Source organism: Oncorhynchus masou, chromosome 5, assembly GCF_036934945.1.
Source record: "Oncorhynchus masou masou isolate Uvic2021 chromosome 5, UVic_Omas_1.1, whole genome shotgun sequence".
Lineage (NCBI taxonomy): Eukaryota > Metazoa > Chordata > Actinopteri > Salmoniformes > Salmonidae > Oncorhynchus > Oncorhynchus masou.
This window is the reverse complement of record NC_088216.1, coordinates 31,550,494-31,570,652: the sequence shown is the minus strand read 5'-3', so window position 1 is coordinate 31,570,652 and position 20,159 is coordinate 31,550,494. Positions and strand designations below refer to the sequence as shown.

The 20,159-nt window shown below is 44.1% G+C and overlaps 1 protein-coding gene across 2 annotated transcripts in view; it reads left to right on the top strand.

Annotated features, from left to right (window-relative positions):
- Window positions 1-20,159, top strand: part of LOC135539420 (signal-induced proliferation-associated 1-like protein 2) — a 107,896-nt gene that overhangs the window by 74,234 nt on the left and 13,503 nt on the right. For both annotated transcript variants that reach the window (XM_064965296.1, XM_064965294.1), the window contains exons 11-17: window positions 2,686-2,835; window positions 4,652-4,749; window positions 5,432-5,529; window positions 6,782-7,200; window positions 12,906-13,130; window positions 17,251-17,371; window positions 18,349-18,589. In XM_064965296.1, coding sequence (XP_064821368.1) covers window positions 2,686-2,835; window positions 4,652-4,749; window positions 5,432-5,529; window positions 6,782-7,200; window positions 12,906-13,130; window positions 17,251-17,371; window positions 18,349-18,589 — 1,352 coding nt within the window. The remainder of the gene's footprint in view (window positions 1-2,685; window positions 2,836-4,651; window positions 4,750-5,431; window positions 5,530-6,781; window positions 7,201-12,905; window positions 13,131-17,250; window positions 17,372-18,348; window positions 18,590-20,159) is intronic.

Genomic DNA, 20,159 nt, shown 5'->3' with positions numbered 1-20,159 from the left:
ACCTTTTGTCAAAAGAAAAGCACAGCCTATTGGCTGTCATTTTTCCTTATCGTGGCGGAAAATTGAGATGAAGTGATTCCCTTCTAGTCAATGGTTTCACGGGAATGATTCTGGCATAGATTGTCCTCTCAGGAGTGAAAACTCTATTTTCAGATTGGAGTGTCCTTGAAAATGTCCGTATGAAAGACTTTACAAGTCTACACTGAGTGTACAAAAATATTGTGAACACCTGCTCTTTCCATGACATGGACTGACTAGGTGAATCCAGGTGAAAGCTATGTTCCCTTATTGACACAACTGTGGGAAGCATTGGAGTCAACATGGGTGAGCATCCCTGTGGAACGCTTTCAACACCTTGTAGAGTCCATGCCTTGAAGAATTGAGGCTGCTCTGACGGAAGGGGGGAGGGGGTCAACTCCGTGTTAGGTGTTAATGTTTTGTTCAGTCAGTGTATATTATAGACCTGTTTGCAACCATATAAACTGTTCTTATCAGACACGTCGCTCTCTTGGAGACATGGGCATTTCATATGGACTGCACTTCACACAGAAGAGGTTCATTGTTGGGTAATTGTATACTTTTAAAGCAAAATAGGTTGTTTGCTTCACTACAAACACTTCTGGTGTCTGATATTTCTCTCATTAAACTTAAGATGTCAGGAGTTAAGATGTCAACCCTGCTTTGGCACCAAATGATGAATTTATTTCTCCTTCATTTTATCAGGGATTCATACTGAAACCATGATCTCTTTTACAGATGAGACCCTGAATTACATAAATTCCAGAAAATACCCACATCAAAATGTAAATACAAAATGCAAGCAGAAAGGAAAACACGTTCCTCAGTAACGAGGTCCTCAATCAGCTTTCTGAATTGCCCTAGAGGCACCAGAACATCACATTTAAGAACATTTGAACGATTGTTCCACAAAATAAGGCGCAAGAAAACTATAAAAGCAGAGTTGCCTAACTCCGTATAGACCAAAGGAATTTCCAGAGTTCGCCATCCCTGAGACCGGGTGTCTAAAGTGTAGTAATGATGTTAGGTACAGTGGGACTTTAGGTAAAAGGGCTTTGTAAATGAGAACGTAACAATGTATCAACCTACGTGACATCAGATGGCCAACCAACGTTCTGGTAGAGAATGCAGTCATGAGTACGAACATTGTCGGCCATAATAAAGCGCAGTGTGCTTTGATAAACTCCATCTAAGGCTTTAGTGAACCTAAAGACCTGACCCACTAGTCATTGTCCTTTTGTTTGGGTTTTAGTTAGCTCTTGTGAGCTACACTTAGGTGGGGGTAGCTTTTCGAACAAAGTTAGAATTTTCATTTGTCACTGAAATTTCTTGAAAATCAAACCATAATGAGTAACAAAATGAAAATGACCACGTATTTCCAAGACACTAGCCTTCTCAGTCTACTTTTCGGACCAGACCAGTTGATATAGTAACATATTGGTTATTATTAACACTGTGGAGCGTACCGGGAGTCACCACACCATTACCAGTAGGAAATATGAAAACCGGTTTCTGGGTTATGATTCATGTAACATTACATTTCTCGCACCCTTTTACCATACCATATTTGTCATATGTGACACTTTGTCTGGGTTCTACAGAAAAAAACCCAGACGTGATAGACTCTGAGGTAGTACAATGGAACCATTAAGGTGACATGTTTTCCTAAGGGAAACGACACGGAGACACTGCATATGTTTGTGTGGGGGTTGTTTGAATTCAAACACTTTGTGGCTTCCACTCCTAGTTGGAGCTTCGCCAGCTAATTAAGAGGGAGTGGGACTCAATTTGCAGCTGCCAACGCCTTGCGAAGCAGGCCTGCTCCAAAGCTGCTGAATATGCAAGATTATCCTCCCTTTCACACCACCTCATCCCTTCCTCCCTGCCCTACAATATATACCCTCTATTATGCTCGCTTACCCATTGCACATTTACGATCCCATCTCAGCTTTTCCATATGATCTGGGATTCTGTGTTTTTTCGAGGGCTCAGCGTTCCTCCCGGGTCGGCGGGAGAGTCGAGTTTCACGAGTCGGAGGCTCAAGCATCTCCCACTCTCACGGAGGCCTGGAACAGTCTGTTCAGGCTAAGAATAACGCCTGGTCTGCGTACTTATGCAATGTTCCCCTAGTATTTCCCCAAACACTCTTCATAAATGGATGGGATTCTAGTAGTCCATTTACTATTTATCGTCACTGTCTAATGGTTGACCTACTATTTGTATTGTCAGTATCGAATAATAAAAAATAAAACATCTTATCTACACTCTGTAATTTGACCTTTGGCACAATGCACATGATGATACACAAAACAAACAAACAAACATCAGGGGCACGTGTATCATATGTCCAGACTAGGTGATGAGTTGTATTGACACGCCTGACATTGTCACCAAGGCTCTTTGAGAATAACATGAGTGATAACATGGTCGTTTAGCAGATGTTTTTATCCAAAGTGACCCACCCAGTGGTCAATTTAGTCTTGTCTGCTAGGTACAGTCAAAGTGTTTCCTTAGACCTAGATTGTGTAGCCCTTTTGAGAATCCAACTAACAACTAACCCTTTCCATTCAACAGGGCCATTGAAGCTGTAGCCTACAGGTGGGGCACTTTGGCGGTCGAGGCCCGTTTGGTTAAACGTCCCCTAAATGTTTTTTGTGTGGTTTTCAGGGTACTGCAGGAATATGAGATATCCCCTACGGCCTCCTGTAGCAGTCGGGAACCTGGACAACTGTACTGCAGCTCCCCCAGCAACCAGTCCACGTCCAGTGACCCCGGACCCTGTGGCACCTGGTCCCAGAAGGCTGGATACATTAACGGGTAAGTGCATTAGGGCACAGCGCTGCGCTGCAGATTTTATGACCGCTATGGTGTATATTTTAGGACCACTATGGTGTATATTTTAGGACCACTATGGTGTACATTTTAAGACACTCAACCTCATGCCTCGCCACTCGATGGAGAGTTACATACACAGCAGACTGGGTTTGAATACAATAATATTCAAATACTGTATCTGCGCTTGATTGAGCTTGTCTGGGGCAATGGTGCCGATGGAATAGTGCCAAAAGTAGAAACACCGCCCACCTATCAGTTTAAAGGGATAGTTCAGTCCAAAATCAAAGTTTATTAGATGTTTACGTTCCTCTAAATAATCAAGTCCATGTTAGATGGCATCTGTTGGAGAAATCTACAGACCCCAAGCACAAATGAATGGGAGAGATGGCTGTCATCTAATAAGGTGCTTTTCTTTGCTCCTTAGATCAACTTTCATTTGGTAATGTGCTTAAAAAGACAAAGAGCATAATACATAGAAACGCAGCATAATGCACAATTAAAATGCATATGAAAAGTGCAACAGTCTACATATTTACACTTCTATCAACCCTCTTAAACCAGACTATCCTCACATGTGCATAATAATCTATACAGAAAGAGGACCATAATAATGCTATGGTCATTTAGCATTTTCATCCAAAGCGATTTTCATAACTGTTCAGCATTCACAGTGACCAATAGTGTATATGATTCAATCCCATTTATTTTAAAACCACTTTTTACCTCTGCCATTGTCAAAAAGTGCTTTACATATATTCAGCATAGTGTATATATTCAATACAGTAACCCATATATTCAGTGTATGTAGTAGGACCAGTCGGGTGTCATATGATAGGCCGTCTCCTCTATCTAGGACAGAACAATGCCATTACCACCCCCCCCCCATCCTGGTTCTTCCAGGACCCCATTCCTTGACCTTCTGCAGTCCAGACAAGTCTATAGTCGCCAGGCCAGAGGCCCCAGCCGGACCCTGGCTCTCAGGTTGCAAGGCATTCCTTCAATATCCCCACAGCATTGAGACACATTGTGGAAATGTGTCTGGGCAGCCCCAGTTTAACGGATACTGTTTCACGCCAAGGGAAAGGTTTGAAATAGCTCAGTGTGACTAGCCAAGTGGTGAGGTGAAACAATGGCCAGTGGTGCGAAAAGCAGGAAGTGGGGTGGATAAGGATTACAATGCACTTTAAAGGTTCCAATGCAAATCAATGGCAAAGCATTAAGGATGCTGTGGGAGAAGATTAATTTTAAACCCATTTTCTCAATTGTAATGTTTGGGAGCCATGATATGCTGGTTAGCGTTCTCTTTGAGGCATGAGTTTAGGACAACAATTCTCATTTGACATAATTATTGCATTGAAAGTTGATACAGTTGTGATTAGGTAAGGTATGGGTAGGCAACCCTGTTCTTGGAGTGCCGCAGATACTGCAGGATTTTGCTCCAACTAGGTACCACACCTTACCAACTGAGGTAATTGGTCAGTTAAATGATTGGCTAAATTCAAAACAAGTGCTTGGGTCACTCCAGGACCAGGGTCACTCCAGGACCAGGGTTGCCAACCCCTGTGGTAGGATCTGGTGGCTCTACATTAGATCATGCAGGTGCGGGTCAGTTGAAAAAAAACTGAGTCTGTTTGGGCAACAACAAAACAAATGGCAGACCTGCGCATCACTGACTGACTGTCTTCATGGTTAGAATGTTCAACAAAGACATCATATCTTGCCTCCCCCTTTTGAAGATTTAAACCAGTTTGCTGATACCTCTAGCTTTATGTCCTGTTCTTCTATTGGGCACCTGTAGATGCCAGTCCCCTGCACTGCACCTGGACCAGCCGAGCGACAAGGAGGGAGAGGGCCGGAGAGAGGGGGAGCCCAAGCTAGAGAGGACCAGATCAGCAGGTATGGGTTACTTTTCTTCATCACCAGCATCGTCATCATCACCATGTAATCACCAATATCATCAACTGTGCTATGAAAGAGACTCGCCAGTCAGTAGAAATGCAGCAAAAAGGTCAGCTGGAGACAGAAAAAACAGAAAGCAATATTAACTGTCATTCTTACAGATTCAAGATTGTCATTCACATTAAGTATTACCAAACGTGTCATGTTGTGATGTCAAAAAATGACAAATGTGCTTTCATAGCATGTACCTTAAAATAGAATGACTAAATAACTGCCATTCCAATTCATTTTGGGGGAATTTCAGGAACTGCATTGAAAAAATGGCAGTAATGGCAACTAGGGTCATATTCATTAGTTCACACTGTAGTAAAAGGTTTTGCAATGGGAAATGAAAACAAGCGTTTCTTATTGGACACATTCAGGTAGTCCATCTCCCCACTTTAATCTGTTTGCTTCCATTTGGTTGAATTGGAATGGCAGTTATTTAGTCATTCTATTTTAAGGTACATGCTATGAAAGCACATTTGTCATTTTTTTTCATAGTGAATATGACCCAGTTCAAGTCCTGAATATTTGAAGAGTTGACCTGACATCAATTCTAGTGGACAGTATCGTAGAAATTGTACCACGAGTATTTTAACGAGATAATTATATCACAAATTGTCTTCCTCTTTTGCAGAGGCCAAGTGGCACCATCCCTCCACGAAGATTCTGAACATGAGGGAGAGAAGCCAGCCGAGACAAGGCGCAAAGGACTCCCCCAATAAATACCAACATGTGAGTACTCATACTTTGAAAGAGTTAGTTATTTTAATGTTTAATGAGGGTTGCCTGGTTGACTTTGATTTTACAATGTAATGCTTTTTTCTTGTCATGTTGGATTTGGGTTAGTTTGTTGCGTCTGTCATCTCATGTAATAGCCTACATTTGAGCGTCAATTGGAAGAATGTCTTGTAACACCGTTTCAGGACAAAATCAGTTAGTTGTAAGACCCTTTAAATAAATAAATCATATGAAACCAATGACAAAACATCATGGCCACTTGGTGAATATATCCCATAGGACTTTGCCTCGTCAATCGACAAAGGCTTTGGTAGACCTACCTATGCGCTCCCAGAGCACCTTATCCCCTTCTAGCAGCATGCATGGTCGGTTTGAACTGGAACACGACACCCTTGACAGATGGGCCATGATACCGTACGTATTGTCATCTGATCTTTAGGGTCGCACCTAGCAGTAGAGAACGGCTCGGTTTACCTATACAGCCCCAAGCCTACACAGTACATGGTGTGTGGCTCTACGTCCACATTGAACAAGGCCCGCCTCCTCTCGTCCTTGACGGACCAGGCTAGATTAGGTCAGCTTACCCTTGTCGGTGGTGACGCTTTTGCTGTCGATTTATTCTCCTGGCCCCTGCCCCCCACCACCAAATCTGTGTATTGAAAGTAATGGTGACGCATGGTGAATGTCGATTCATGTGCATATTTTTTTTCATTAATATTACTATGAGTGAGGAAGCATCCCAACAATTGGCCCTGGAAAAATATTGCAAAGTTTGAAGCTTGAGGGGATGCTGCTGCTTTTGCTGATGAACAGAAAGAGGGGTAGAATGTATTTGCCTCCCTATGCAGAGTGCATTAAAGTTTCATATGCACTGTAAATAAAGGCTGCCAAACATTTCCAGGGTCCCAATTCCATAATTCTAAAGTTTTAAGCAGTTAATATACCAGTGAATAAACCCACAATGTGTATTTCCACTTTTATCTTAGATCTGATTGAATTGTGGCGTAAGGATACATAGCTTATGTATCATTGTTTTTTAATGTTTACTAGTTGCCGAAATCCTTGTTCCCTCAATTCCTCTCGAAGCTCATTGGAGGTCTGAGGGAGGGGTCTTGGATCCTTTATTCCAATACGCTTTGAGAGGAACTGAGGAAACAAGGACTGAGGAAGCAAGGATTTGACCGTTAATTTTCAGACATAAATGAATGCCGCTAACCACTAACTATTGTTGTGTTTGATCTCCCAGTCTGGCTCCAGTCACTCCAGCAGCAACACTCTCTCCAGCAATGCCTCCAGTGGCAGCAGTGACGAAAAGCGTTTCGGCTCTGGCGACCCCATGGACCCCGATGCCCTGGGCCTCATCTACATCAAGGGCGCGTCCACCGACAGCGGCATCGACACGGCGACTTGCATGCCCCCGCCGCCTCCCCCTCTACCTGGCTGCAGCGGAGGTGGCGTGCCGGGGGTCTCGGCCGGCCGACCAGTCCCCCAGGATGCCCGAGGGGAGCAGTGGGTAGTGGAGTACTCCGGAACAGGGGGCTACCACGGAGCGGGGACGCCAGAAGAAGGGTTGACGTCACAAGGCTACAGCACCCAGGCCACTTCGGCTGGGCACGTAACGGACGGGAGCCTGGGCGACCTGAGTGAGATTTCCTCCATGTCCAGGTAAGGTGAAGCTCCAAGATAAAGTTCCCCTAAGTACAGATCTAAGATCAGCTTCCCGTCCCCTAGTCCATTAGTGGGGAAAACTGACCTACGATCAGCGTCTAGGGGTAACTTCACCCTACACCAAGAGGCTGACTGGATCCCTTTTGTCTGACCGGTGACCAGTGCTTGAATTGTGGCCACAGCTCACTAATACAGAGTACCAGCATCTGAAATGTTGTTCTGCTTGATTATCAGATTATATGGTAGAATATTCACTCTAAAATTAACCCTGGTACTGTACAATTGAAATCAGTTCTGGTACCTTTTCATTTCAATTCAACCACTCCCAATGACACTTCATAATGTGATGTCAAACTGCGCCTGTTTTCAATGTCTGTCATTATTGGATGCGAGTTGTTTTTGCTCTAGGCATGTACACACATTACACATTGGCATGATGAGTAAGCAGAGACGGACGAGGACAAAAAACGGCCCTGGACTTTGACCTAGACTGGCCCACCACAACCAGCCCGCGGATATTCCACTGCCGACGCGCACACACACACACACACACACACGCATGTACACACACCAGGCCCTAATACCACCACCAGCATCACAGCTACTGTACACATGCAGTACTATAGTGCTACAGAACTCGCATACTGTAGACTGTTATAAGAGTTCTACAGAACACATCCTGAATGGTCATGATGGACCAATATCCCATCAATCTGAAGCCTGAGCGTAAAACAGAGAATGTATAATAGCTAGAATACTCAGTGAGACCAAGCACTGGCTGGCTTCACTATGTCAAAGTAGTAGACAACACTACAACAGACGGCACAGTGAACCAGTAAAAAGACACCTGCGTTTTGGGTGTAAAGTGAATGGTAAGCAAGTTATAGAAAAATGTCCTTGGCTACCTTAGTGGAAGAGTAGTTTTCTCAGCAGCTCACTTTACCCAAGCTTAGCACACAAATTCAGTTGTATTCATAGTTTTGGCTACAGATTATAAATATAGCAACATAGTGGAAACAATAGCTTTATAGTCAGAATTAATCATCCAAATCAAATTTATTTATATAGCCCTTCGTACATCAGCTGATATCTCAAAGTGCTGTACAGAAACCCAGCCTAAAACCCCAAACAGTAAGCAATGCAGGTGTAGAAGCACGGTGGTTAGGAACAACTCCCTAGAAAGGCCAAAACCTAGGAAGAAACCTAGAGAGGAACAAGGCTATGTGGGGTGGCCAGTCCTCTTCTGGCTGTGCCGGTTGGAGATTATAACAGAACATGGCCAAGATGTTCAAATGTTCATAAATGACCAGCATGGTCGAATAATAATAAGGCAGAACAGTTGAAACTGGAGCAGCAGCACGGTCAGGTGGACTGGGGACAGCAAGGAGTCATCATATCAGGTAGTCCTGGGGCATCGTCCTAGGGCTCAGGTCCTCCGAGAGAGAGAGAGAATTAGAGAGAGCATATGTGGGGTGGCCATCATCATGAAATTAATAAATAAAAGGCAGCTGTGCTGTGTCAAAGACTGACTTTACAAGCGTTTTAATACACCCGCAATAACATCTGCTAAATTTGTGTATGCACACAATAAATCGGGATTTGACGAATGACAATAGTAGGACTTCAAGCAAACACAAGTACATAGTACAAATATAATTAAAATATGAAATATCATATGTTGTAGTTCCTATTCAACTGAAGTCGAGGAATAGGGCTTGAAATGACTGGCTGGCATGCACATTAATCAAGAAACTGACTGGAATCATGTCCTCACTAGCTTTAAGCACCAACTGTCAGAGCAGCTCACAGATTACTGCACCTGTACATAGCCCACCTATAATTTAGCCCAAACAACTACCTCTTTCCCTACTGTATTTATTTTATTTATTTATTTTGCTCCTTTGCACCCCATTATTTTTATTTCTACTTTGCACATTCTTCCACTGCAAATCTACCATTCCAGTGTTTTACTTGCTATATTGTATTTACTTTGCCACCATGGCCTTTTTTTGCCTTTACCTCCCTTATCTCACCTCATTTGCTCACATCATATATACAGTGCCTTGCGAAAGTATTCGGCCCCCTTGAACTTTGCGACCTTTTGCCACATTTCAGGCTTCAAAATAAAGATATAAAACTGTATTTTTTTGTGAAGAATCAACAACAAGTGGGACACAATCATGAAGTGCAACGACATTTATTGGATATTTCAAACTTTTTTAACAAATCAAAAACTGAAAAATTGGGCGTGCAAAATTATTCAGCCCCCTTAAGTTAATACTTTGTCGCGCCACCTTTTGCTGCGATTACAGCTGTAAGTCGCTTGGGGTATGTCTCTATCAGTTTTGCACATCGAGAGACTGAAATTACTTCCCATTCCTCCTTGCAAAACAGCTCGAGCTCAGTGAGGTTGGATGGAGAGCATTTGTGAACAGCAGTTTTCAGTTCTTTCCACAGATTCCCGATCGGATTCAGGTCTGGACTTTGACTTGGCCATTCTAACACCTGGATATGTTTATTTTTGAACCATTCCATTTTAGATTTTGCTTTATGTTTCGGATCATTGTCTTGTTGGAAGACAAATCTCCGTCCCAGTCTCAGGTCTTTTGCAGTCTCCATCAGGTTTTCTTCCAGAATGGTCCTGTATTTGGCTCCATCCATCTTCCCATCAATTTTAACCATCTTCCCTGTCCCTGCTGAAGAAAAGCAGGCCCAAACCATGATGCTGCCACCACCACCACCACCTGTGTTCAGGGTGATGAGCTGTGTTGCTTTTACGCCAAACATAACGTTTTGCATTGTTCAATTTTGGTTTCATCTGACCAGACCACCTTCTTCCACATGTTTGGTGTGTCTCCCAGGTGGCTTGTGGCAAACTTTAAACGACACTTTTTATGGATATCTTTAAGAAATGGCTTTCTTCTTGCACTTTTCCATAAAGGCCAGATTTGTGCAATATACGACTGATTGTTGTCCTATGGACAGAGTCTCCCACCTCAGCTGTAGATCTCTGCAGTTCATCCAGAGTGATCATGGGCCTCTTGGCTGCATCTCTGATCAGTCTTCTCCTTGTATGAGCTGAAAGTTTAGAGGGACGGCCAGGTCTTGGTAGATTTGCAGTGGTCTGATACGCCTTCCATTTCAATATTATCGCTTGCACAGTGCTCCTTGGGATGTTTGAAGCTTGGGAAATCTTTTTGTATCCAAATCCGGCTTTAAAATTCTTCACAGCAGTATCTCGGACCTGCCTGGTGTGTTCCTTGTTCTTCATGATGCTCTCTGCGCTTTTAACGGACCTCTGAGACTATCACCGTGCAGGTGCATTTATACGGAGACTTGATTACACACAGGTGGATTGTATTTATCATCATTAGTCATTTAGGTCAACATTGGATCATTCAGAGATCCTCACTGAACTTCTGGAGAGAGTTTGCTGCACTGAAAGTAAAGGGGCTGAATAATTTTGCACGCCCAATTTTTCAGTTTTTGATTTGTTAAAAAAGTTTGAAATATCCAATAAATGTCGTTCCACTTCATGATTGTGTCCCACTTGTTGTTGATTCTTCACAAAAAAATACAGTTTTATATCTTTATGTTTGAAGCCTGAAATGTGGCAAAAGGTCGCAAAGTTCAAGGGGGCTGAATACTTTCGCAAGGCACTGTAGACTTGTTTATACTGTATTATTGACTGTATGTTTGTTTTACTCCATGTGTAAGTCTGTGTTGTTGTATGTGTCGACCTGCTTTGCTTGATCTTGGCCAGGTCGCAATTGTAAATGAGAACATGTTCTCAACTTGCATACCTGGTTAAATAAAGGTGAAATAAATAAATAAAAATGTTACTGGTATAGTTAGTTAGTTTATTAGTTATAGTTAGTTAGTTTCTTAGTTAGCCTAGTTAGTTTGCCCAATGTTGATGTTGTGTTATCCACGTCTCCGTCCCTGTCCTGGATCCCCTTTGCCTACAGCTTCGGCTGCACTGACTTTTACTTGTGCTATGCTCACAATCGTCAGCTATGCTGTCGCTGTCCTCTACTTCTGCTACTTAACTCTTTGTCCAGGGGCTGTGGCATCCCCCTTGGCATGGGCTTCATGCACGTTGACGTTAGCACTAGTAGCAGCACAACTGAATAAGTCGGTCAATTTCTTACATTTGGCTGCATCTGACTCAAGGGACTTTTTTTGTCTCTTAACTTTCCCCACCGTAGTGTTTTTTTAGTGTGTGTTGTGGTGTTACTTTTCCATGTTGATTTGGGAGTTTTCCTAAGCGGACTTGTCTTTATAGCTAGCTCAACTTCTCGTGAATGGGAGCCTCTGCTCCCTCTAGTTTTTCTCCATGCGACTGTAAGGCAAATAGGTAATTGTTGCAAGGCTGTGCCTGCACAATAAAAATGTTTATTCACATAGACACCAGGTACAACAATAACATCGATAATGACGCGGCTAAATTAGCCAGATAACCTACTTAGCCAGCAACTAGGCAAAAACCACCATGTCGTCATCATCACAGAATCTCCCCACCAGATTCCCAATCCATTATTTTTGCACTTCCTCTCCAAGCTTGTGCACATTAGCCTGGAGTCAAGGTTAACTTTCCAACTTTTAATTTCCTCCATTTTTGGGTTAGACCAAATATAACAGAGTTTACAGTTTCCTGCCCTCCATTTTGAGGTCAGACGTGATGAGCCCAACTGTGCAGTTTCCTGCTGGGCCAGGCTGAGAGGTGACACCAGTACCTCCATTTTGGAGTCAGATAGGACTAGATATAGTCCTAATTTTCATGCTGTTTCAGTCTGAGCGGTGACATCACATTCTCCATTTTAGGTCAGACTGCATGAGCCAAACCGCAGTTTCTTGCCGGAACAGACTAAAAGTAACCTCGTCCTCCAGCTATTGTGCACAGCCTATATAAGCCAGGGATATCAACCACTCTAAGTTGGCCTTAGTCAGAGTGGCCATAGAATTCTATGGAAGTACTCTACTGATTCAAGTATTTGTCATTTACACGACAGCGAGGCGTGGCTCTGTGCTTATGGTGTGCTAGTGTACGGGGGAGGGTTAAGGGGAAAGTGTTCTGGGAGATGATTGGTTGGTAGATTAAGCCGATTTAAACAAATGCCTGTGCGCTGGGAGTTTCTCCAGGCTCTCTGTATTGGCTAATGAAGGCTGAATTGGATGTGTTGGTCCACCAGACGTGCAGTTGGGGCAAAAGTGTCTTGGGAACAAGATTATGCTAAAAGGTGATGACCGGTCTGCCATGTTGTGGCAGGCTCACTGTGGCCATGGCATGATCCTGCATCCCCCGCAGTGGGCACAATGCAGCATTTAATGAGGTGTGACACATTTGCCCTTCGCTGCCAGCGGCACCAGTGCAGTGTCATCATGCCCCAATTCGTATCATCACTATGTTGTCCGCATAGGCAGGGTTTGCATGAATTCTTCTGTAGTAGGATAGTGGAGCCATAGGAGTTGGGATCAAAGCCTGCTCCGAAAACCACACAGTGCCCATCGTGAGGAGAATCACTGATATGAGTAGCAGGGTTTGGGTCAGTTCAATTCGGGAGGGGAATTATTCCTCCTGATTATCCCATGACTTGACTGATATAAAATGGACTGACCCCAAACTGTGGATTTTTGGTAGCCACTCATATTTGACGTAATTGGCCAACTGTGATCACATATTTCTGTCTTTGTTTTCCTAGTGGCTCACGACACTCTGGCAGCCCTTCGGAACGTGGTCCTAAGACCTCCACCTCGGTTGACTCTTCCCAAGTCTACATCGTCTCCTCCGGCGGCATTGTGACAGGGGTGGGGCTTAATGCTGCCGTCCACACCCGCCAATCACCAGGCAAAGAGTATCTGATTGGCTGGAAGAAAGCCGAGGATGGCTCTCCAATGGTGGAACCGGGCAGGTCAAAAGACTACAGGTGAGTAAATAAGCAGTGTTTTGTGGAGTTGTATTCTTACTTGGACATAAAACTTTCTCCTAGAGCGCTGTCAATATGTTCTACAGCATCATAATAATTGCCGGTGCCACACATCCTTTTTCTCCCTCCCACTGACAAATGTTCTGCCTCGACTCTCAGTAAACCGTTGAAATAAAGCCCGTCGTCCTATTTTAATAACGACGCCACAAGTAGGTACGCTTGTCAACTTTACTAGCACTTTCCTGCTAACCTTTGGCCAGGTTGACCTCGCAAGGGAGGCTTCGACCCTCAAGGGTCTTTCTTGGTTAAGTTAACTGAACTGGAAAGAAAGATGGTGCGCTGACAAACTGTCTGCTTTGGTCCTGTTGAAAAGGTTGCAAGTCATGCTGCCATGTTAACCTACCCATTTTAGACAGGTTGTGAACAAAGGGGACAGCCATATTAACCTACCCATTTTAGACAGGTTGTGAACAGAGGACAGCCATATTAACCTACCCATTTTAGACAGGTTGTGAACAAAGGGGGACAGCCATATTAACCTACCCATTTTAGACAGGTTGTGAACAAAGGGGGACAGCCATATTAACCTACCCATTTTAGACAGGTTGTGAACAAAGGGGGACAGCCATATTAACCTACCCATTTTAGACAGGTTCTGAACAAAGGGGGACAGCCATATTAAAAGTAACCACTGATGGCATGAGGCTCTAACAGAATCCTCTTAACACATGTCCTATCTTATTAATAAGTAGGAGTTGAAGCAGAGTCCTCGAGTACGGTCTCTCATTTAGCTAGTGTAAAGTGTCCATCGGCTAGTGTGACCTTTTCTGTTCACAAAACAGCCCCCGTAGTGGGCATAGGTTGCCCCCAAAATAAAAACAACATTTTAGATGGAAGGGACTGCACATAGCTAAAACGAAACAAGTTTGGATTGCTGCATCTACACTACATGACCAAAAGTAGGTGGACACCTATAACAGCCTCCACTCTTCTGGGAAGGCTTTCCACTAGATGTAGGAACATTGCTGCAGGGGACTTGCTTCCATTCAGCCACAGAGCATCAGTGAGGTTGGGCACTGATGTTGGGTGATTATGCCTGGCTCGCAGTCAGCGTCCCAATTCATCCAAAAGGTGTTCGATGGGATTGAGGTCAGGGCTCTGTGCAGGCCAGTCAAGTTCTTCCACACCGATCTTGACAAACCATTTCTTTATGGTCCTCGCTTTGTGCATGGGGGCGTTGTCATGCTGAAACAGGAAATGGCCTTCTCCAAACTGTTGCCACAAGTTGGAAGCACATAATCGCCTAGAATGTCATTGTATGTTGTAGAGTTAACGTATCCATTCACTGGAACTAAGGAGCCTAGCCCGAACCATGAAAAACACCAGTCAAAAGTTTGGACACACCAACTCATTTCAGGATTTTTCTTTATTTTGGCTATTTTCTAGATTGTAGAATGATAGTGAAGACCAATCAAAATATATTTAACATTTGAGATTCTTCAAAGTAGCCACCCTTTGCCTTGATGCCGGCTTTGCACACCGTTGGCATTCTCTTAACCAGCTTCATGAGGTACTTACCTGGAATGCAATTCAATTAACTGGGGTGCTTTGTTAAAAGGTGATTTGTGGAATTAACTCTAATGAACTTATCCTCCGCAGCAGAGGTAGCTCTGGGTCTTCCTTTCCTGTGGCGGTCCTCATGAGAGCCAGTTTCATCATAGCACTTGATGGTTTTTGCGACTGCGCTTGAAGAATCTTTCAACGTTCTTGAAATGTTCCGTATTGACAGACCTTCATGTCTTAAAGTAATGATGGACTGTCATTTCTCTTAGCTTTTTTGAGCTGTTCTTGCCATAATATGGACTTGATCTTTTACCAAATAGGGCTATCTTCTGTATAGCACCCCCAACACAGCTGATTGTCTCAAACTTATTAAGAAGGAAATAAATTCCACTTCCGTTGGACTGCCAGATGGCGAAGCGCGAGTCATCACTCCAGAGAACGCATTTCGGCGAGCTTTACACCACTCCAGCCGACGCATGGTGAAACCCTTTTATGAAGCTCCAGATGAACCGTTCTTGTGCTGATGTTGCTTCCAGAGGCAGTTTGGAGCTCAGGTAGTGAGGGTTGCAACCGAGGATAGACAATGTTTTTTACTCGCTACGCACTTCAGCACTCGTCGGTACCGTTCTGTGAGCTTGTGTTGCCTACCACTTCGCGGCTAAGCCGTTGTGTCCCCTTGACGTTTCCACTTCACAATAACAGCACTTACAATTGACCGGGGTAGCTCCTAGCAGTGTCGAAATTTGACAAACTGACTCGTTGGAAAGGTGGCATCTTATGATGGTTCCAGATTGAAAGTCACTGAGCTCTTCAGTAAAGCCAATTTACTGCCACTGTTTGTCTATGGAGATTGCATGGCTGTGTGCTCAAATTATATAAACCTGTCAGCAACGGATGTCGCTGAAATAGCTGAATCCACTAACTTGAAGTGGTATCTACATAGTTTTGTGTATATAGTGTAGGAGTAGCATTCATGGACATTCTTTTGCTGTTATATTATATCATGGCATGACATGTTTCATTGTAATGGTTATGGTTGGTGGAGGATAACAAGAGGAGAGCAGGATTTTCATCCGCACATCACATTGGCCTTATTCCAAGGTAACTATGTAATTAGTTTGTACTAGGTATGCAAGAACAAGTAGTTAGTGTACTTACCCCTGTACAGAAACGTTTAACACAAAAGTAACAGGTTTATTACATAGTCTGCTTTATAAGGCCAATGTTATTTGAGGTATGTTGAGGTATTTTCTTCCTAAGTAGCATAGACATTTTGACAGCTATATGCTTGCATATCAGCCATGTACAACTTTTGTTTACATCTCAATGTACATTACCATTATTTCCCTCCTTTTTTCACTTGGGGTTTTCTACATCAGTGGAATGGAAGGCGTATTGTCTTTCCTACTAAAGACTCTAACACTGAGATCCAGGTACACTAGCTTTACGGAACCTTGTTTTGTTCAATAAACCTCTATGTACGCTTTATTTTACATTCCTCTATTTACATAGTATTTACTAAGAAATGACATTGTAAGATTGGGATTATATAATATTTACCTGTTTCTTTGAGATTCAAATCACCATTTGGTTGTGTGGAAGTCTCTCTAAGTTAAGTGCATCATTTCTTCATAAATATTGGGCAAAGCCCGGTTGAAATGGGGTGGTAAAATAAATCTACCCACTTTGTCACTGGCATGGTGTCTGTACACAACGCAACCTGTACCTTCCGTGACACCCCACCCCCACTCTGTGTTTTCCTGGAAACGGCTACTTCCCAAACTTGATGCCCTCCAGTTGAGGAACTGTGATTGACTGGTTCCGAACAGCGTATTATAAAAGATTACTCCCGTGTGTGTGTGTGGAGACTCAACCTTCAATAACCCTTTACAGTAGTTCTTGTAGTATCCTTCTTTCTTATGACCATGTTTATTATTTTGTCCTTCCCAAAGAAGCCGTGTAATGTACTGCCTGGTCTTACTTCTGTTAGCTTTATGCTTCTATTTTTGGTCTTACTGTTTTTGCTCTTACTGTTCAGTCTCCCACACGTGTCACTGCCCCCTCCTTTACCTCACCTTTTGTGAGCAAATCACCCCCTATTCCCCATGTAGTGCACTGCTTTTGACCAGAAATGGGGTGTTATTTTAGACACGTTCTTTGTTCAGGAGAGTCTGCCTTCCGCCTACCCTTGTACAATTCACAAGAAACCTCAATTAAACTTAGAAGCTCGTCTCTAATGCAACTCTCTTACCTTTTGTTTTTGCCCCCCCATCTACACCCTCTCCATGCCTGTTTCTCATCCCTCTCTCTCATTCTTCCCTCGTTTCTCCCTACTCTCACTTTCTCCCTACTCTCACTTTCTCCCTACTCTCACTTTCTCCCTACTCTCACTTTCTTTCTACTCTCACTCTCACTATATTCTCTACCTTACCATCTTTCTTCATGTATGCCTTTTTCTCTCTCAACCCTATCTGACTTTCTTTTCTCTCTTCCGCCTCTTCGTCTCCCCGTCCCTCCCTCTCCTCCATTGCATCCCCCATCCTCCCCTGGGGAGCAGGCTGCGGGCCATGAAGGATACAGACGGCCAGCTCCAGCAGGTCCAGCCCAGCCTGACCAGAGAGGCCTTCCTGAAGATGATGCTGCCCGACAGTCCCCCCGAGGATGGGGGTCGTGGCAAGGTGAGTCCCTGCTCCCTCGAGTTTTTCTCCACACTACTTGGTTCACTATCACTCCAACTCTCTGGTTCATTCGTATACTCTCTGGGCTGTGTTCAGTGAACGGATATGTTTGGAACGCTGCCGATAGACATGTAATACATAGAGCTGACATGATTCTCTAGTGTAGTGCTCCCCGTTTCTCCCCACTCTGACAATGAGTGTCTTGCTTTAATTTCCTTCCCTCCTTCAGTCGGCTCCTTCCTCCGCTTGACATAATCCATTCGGATTGCTTGTGATATTAAAAATCAAGGCTGGCACCTTTTTCAAATGAACTGAAATTAAAACCAAGGGTGGTTATAAGGCGCCAGACTCACGCTAACCTTTTCCTAGCACAGATTCCCCCCGCTTATCGAAAGGTTAATTTAGACGTCTCCCCCGTTCAATGCCACCGGCCATGGCGACTAGTGTCGGGAGAAAAAGCCCACCACTTGATGCAAAGGCTCTTGGGTAATTAGAAGAAGAAGAAGAAAATGTGGCCAGGAAACAAGGGTGGAATGGGAAGGGGTTGACACAAATGGATTTGATCTGGGAGCTAGCAAGCTGCTCTTCAGACCTCTTTGTTCACTGATTGAAAAATATATCACAGGAATGAAAGAAAATGGCTGCCAGCAACATAATAGTCTATAGTCTTGACATATCCTCCTGTAATAAATGGAAGATTTTGTCTATCATTATCTGAAGCCCAACTACTATACACAGGGAAGCTATTGTCAGATAATTGAGGGGAAATTATTGGCTCTCATTTATGGCACTGTGGTACACCGAAGTTACTGTTTTGCCAATTTTATGGAAGATTCAAGCTGTTTTTTTCCTAGTTTAGCACATACCAGTTGGCGCTTTAATCACTCCTTCCGTTGTGCAGCCCTCCGAGATGTAAAATGTCTCCAAATTTTACATCACCCTTTTTCCTCCCTCATTTTCTCTGTCTCTTCCCACAGAGTCTGACTGGTCCTGGCGGCCTGCCCATGTCCCCGAGGAGGTCCCTGTACCGGACCCTGTCGGACGAGAGCCTGTGCAGCAGCCACAGGAAAACCCTGTCCCTGGTCAGCTCCCGGAGCTCTCTACTGGACCAGGCCCTGCCCAACGATATCCTGTTCAGCACCGCCGCTGGGCCCTACCACAGCACCCTGCCACCACGCATGAACCTCGGCCACAGCCATGGGGCGCCGCTACACAAGAGTGAGTGAGACTACGCCACCTAGCTGGCTAGCTAGCTAGGTCTTGTCGGTTGTGAGCATAGAATTCAATACAACAGATAGGTACTAGATATTTGAATGTATCTCTATGGTTGAGAGGGAATAGGGTTGGTCAACCTTTGTCCTGGAGAACTACAGGATGTATACACTTTTGTTCCAGTCCTGCTCTAACCCACCAGATTCAACTAATACCATTTTTCAAATCAAATCAATCAAATCAAATTTTATTTGTCACATACACATGGTTAGCAGATGTTAATGCGAGTGTAGCGAAATGCTTGTGCTTCTAGTTCCAACAATGCAGTAATAACCAACAAGTAATCTAACTAACAATTCCTAAACTACTGTCTTATACACAGTGTAAGGGGATAAAGAATATGTACATAAGGATATATGAATGAGTGATGGTACAGAGCAGCATAGGCAAGATACAGTAGATGGTATCGAGTACAGTATATACATATGAGATGAGTATGTAAACAAAGTGGCATAGTTAAAGTGGCTAGTGATACATGTATTACATAAGGATGCAGTCGATGATATAGAGTACAGTATATACGTATGCATATGAGATGAATAATGTAGGGTAAGTAACATTATATAAGGTAGCATTGTTTAAAGTGGCTAGTGATATATTTACATCATTTCCCATCAATTCCCATTATTAAAGTGGCTGGAGTTGAGTCAGTGTCAGTGTGTTGGCAGCAGCCACTCAATGTTAGTGGTGGCTGTTTAACAGTCTGATGGCCTTGAGATAGAAGCTGTTTTTCAGTCTCTCGGTCCCAGCTTTGATGCACCTGTACTGACCTCGCCTTCTGGATGATAGCGGGGTGAACAGGCAGTGGCTCGGGTGGTTGATGTCCTTGATGATCTTTATGGCCTTCCTGTAACATCGGGTGGTGTAGGTGTCCTGGAGGGCAGGTAGATTGCCCCCGGTGATGCGTTGTGCAGACCTCACTACCCTCTGGAGAGCCTTACGGTTGAGGTCGGAGCAGTTGCCGTACCAGGCGGTGATGCAGCCTGCCAGGATGCTCTCGATTGTGCATCTGTAGAAGTTTGTGAGTGCTTTTGGTAACAAGCCAAATTTTTTTCAGCCTCCTGAGGTTGAAGAGGCGCTGCTGCGCCTTCTTCACGATGCTGTCTGTGTGAGTGGACCAATTCAGTTTGTCTGTGATGTGTATGCCGAGGAACTTAAAACTTGCTACTCTCTCCACGACTGTTCCATCGATGTGGATAGGGGGGTGTTCCCTCTGCTGTTTCCTGAAGTCCACAATCATCTCCTTAGTTTTGTTGACGTTGAGTGTGAGGTTATTTTCCTGACACCACACTCCGAGGGCCCTCACCTCCTCCCTGTAGGCCGTCTCGTCGTTGTTGGTAATCAAGCCTACCACTGTTGTGTCGTCCGCAAACTTGATGATTGAGTTGGAGGCGTGCGTGGCCACGCAGTCGTGGGTGAACAGGGAGTACAGGAGAGGGCTCAGAACGCACCCTTGTGGGGCCCCAGTGTTGAGGATCAGCGGGGAGGAGATGTTGTTACCTACCCTCACCACCTG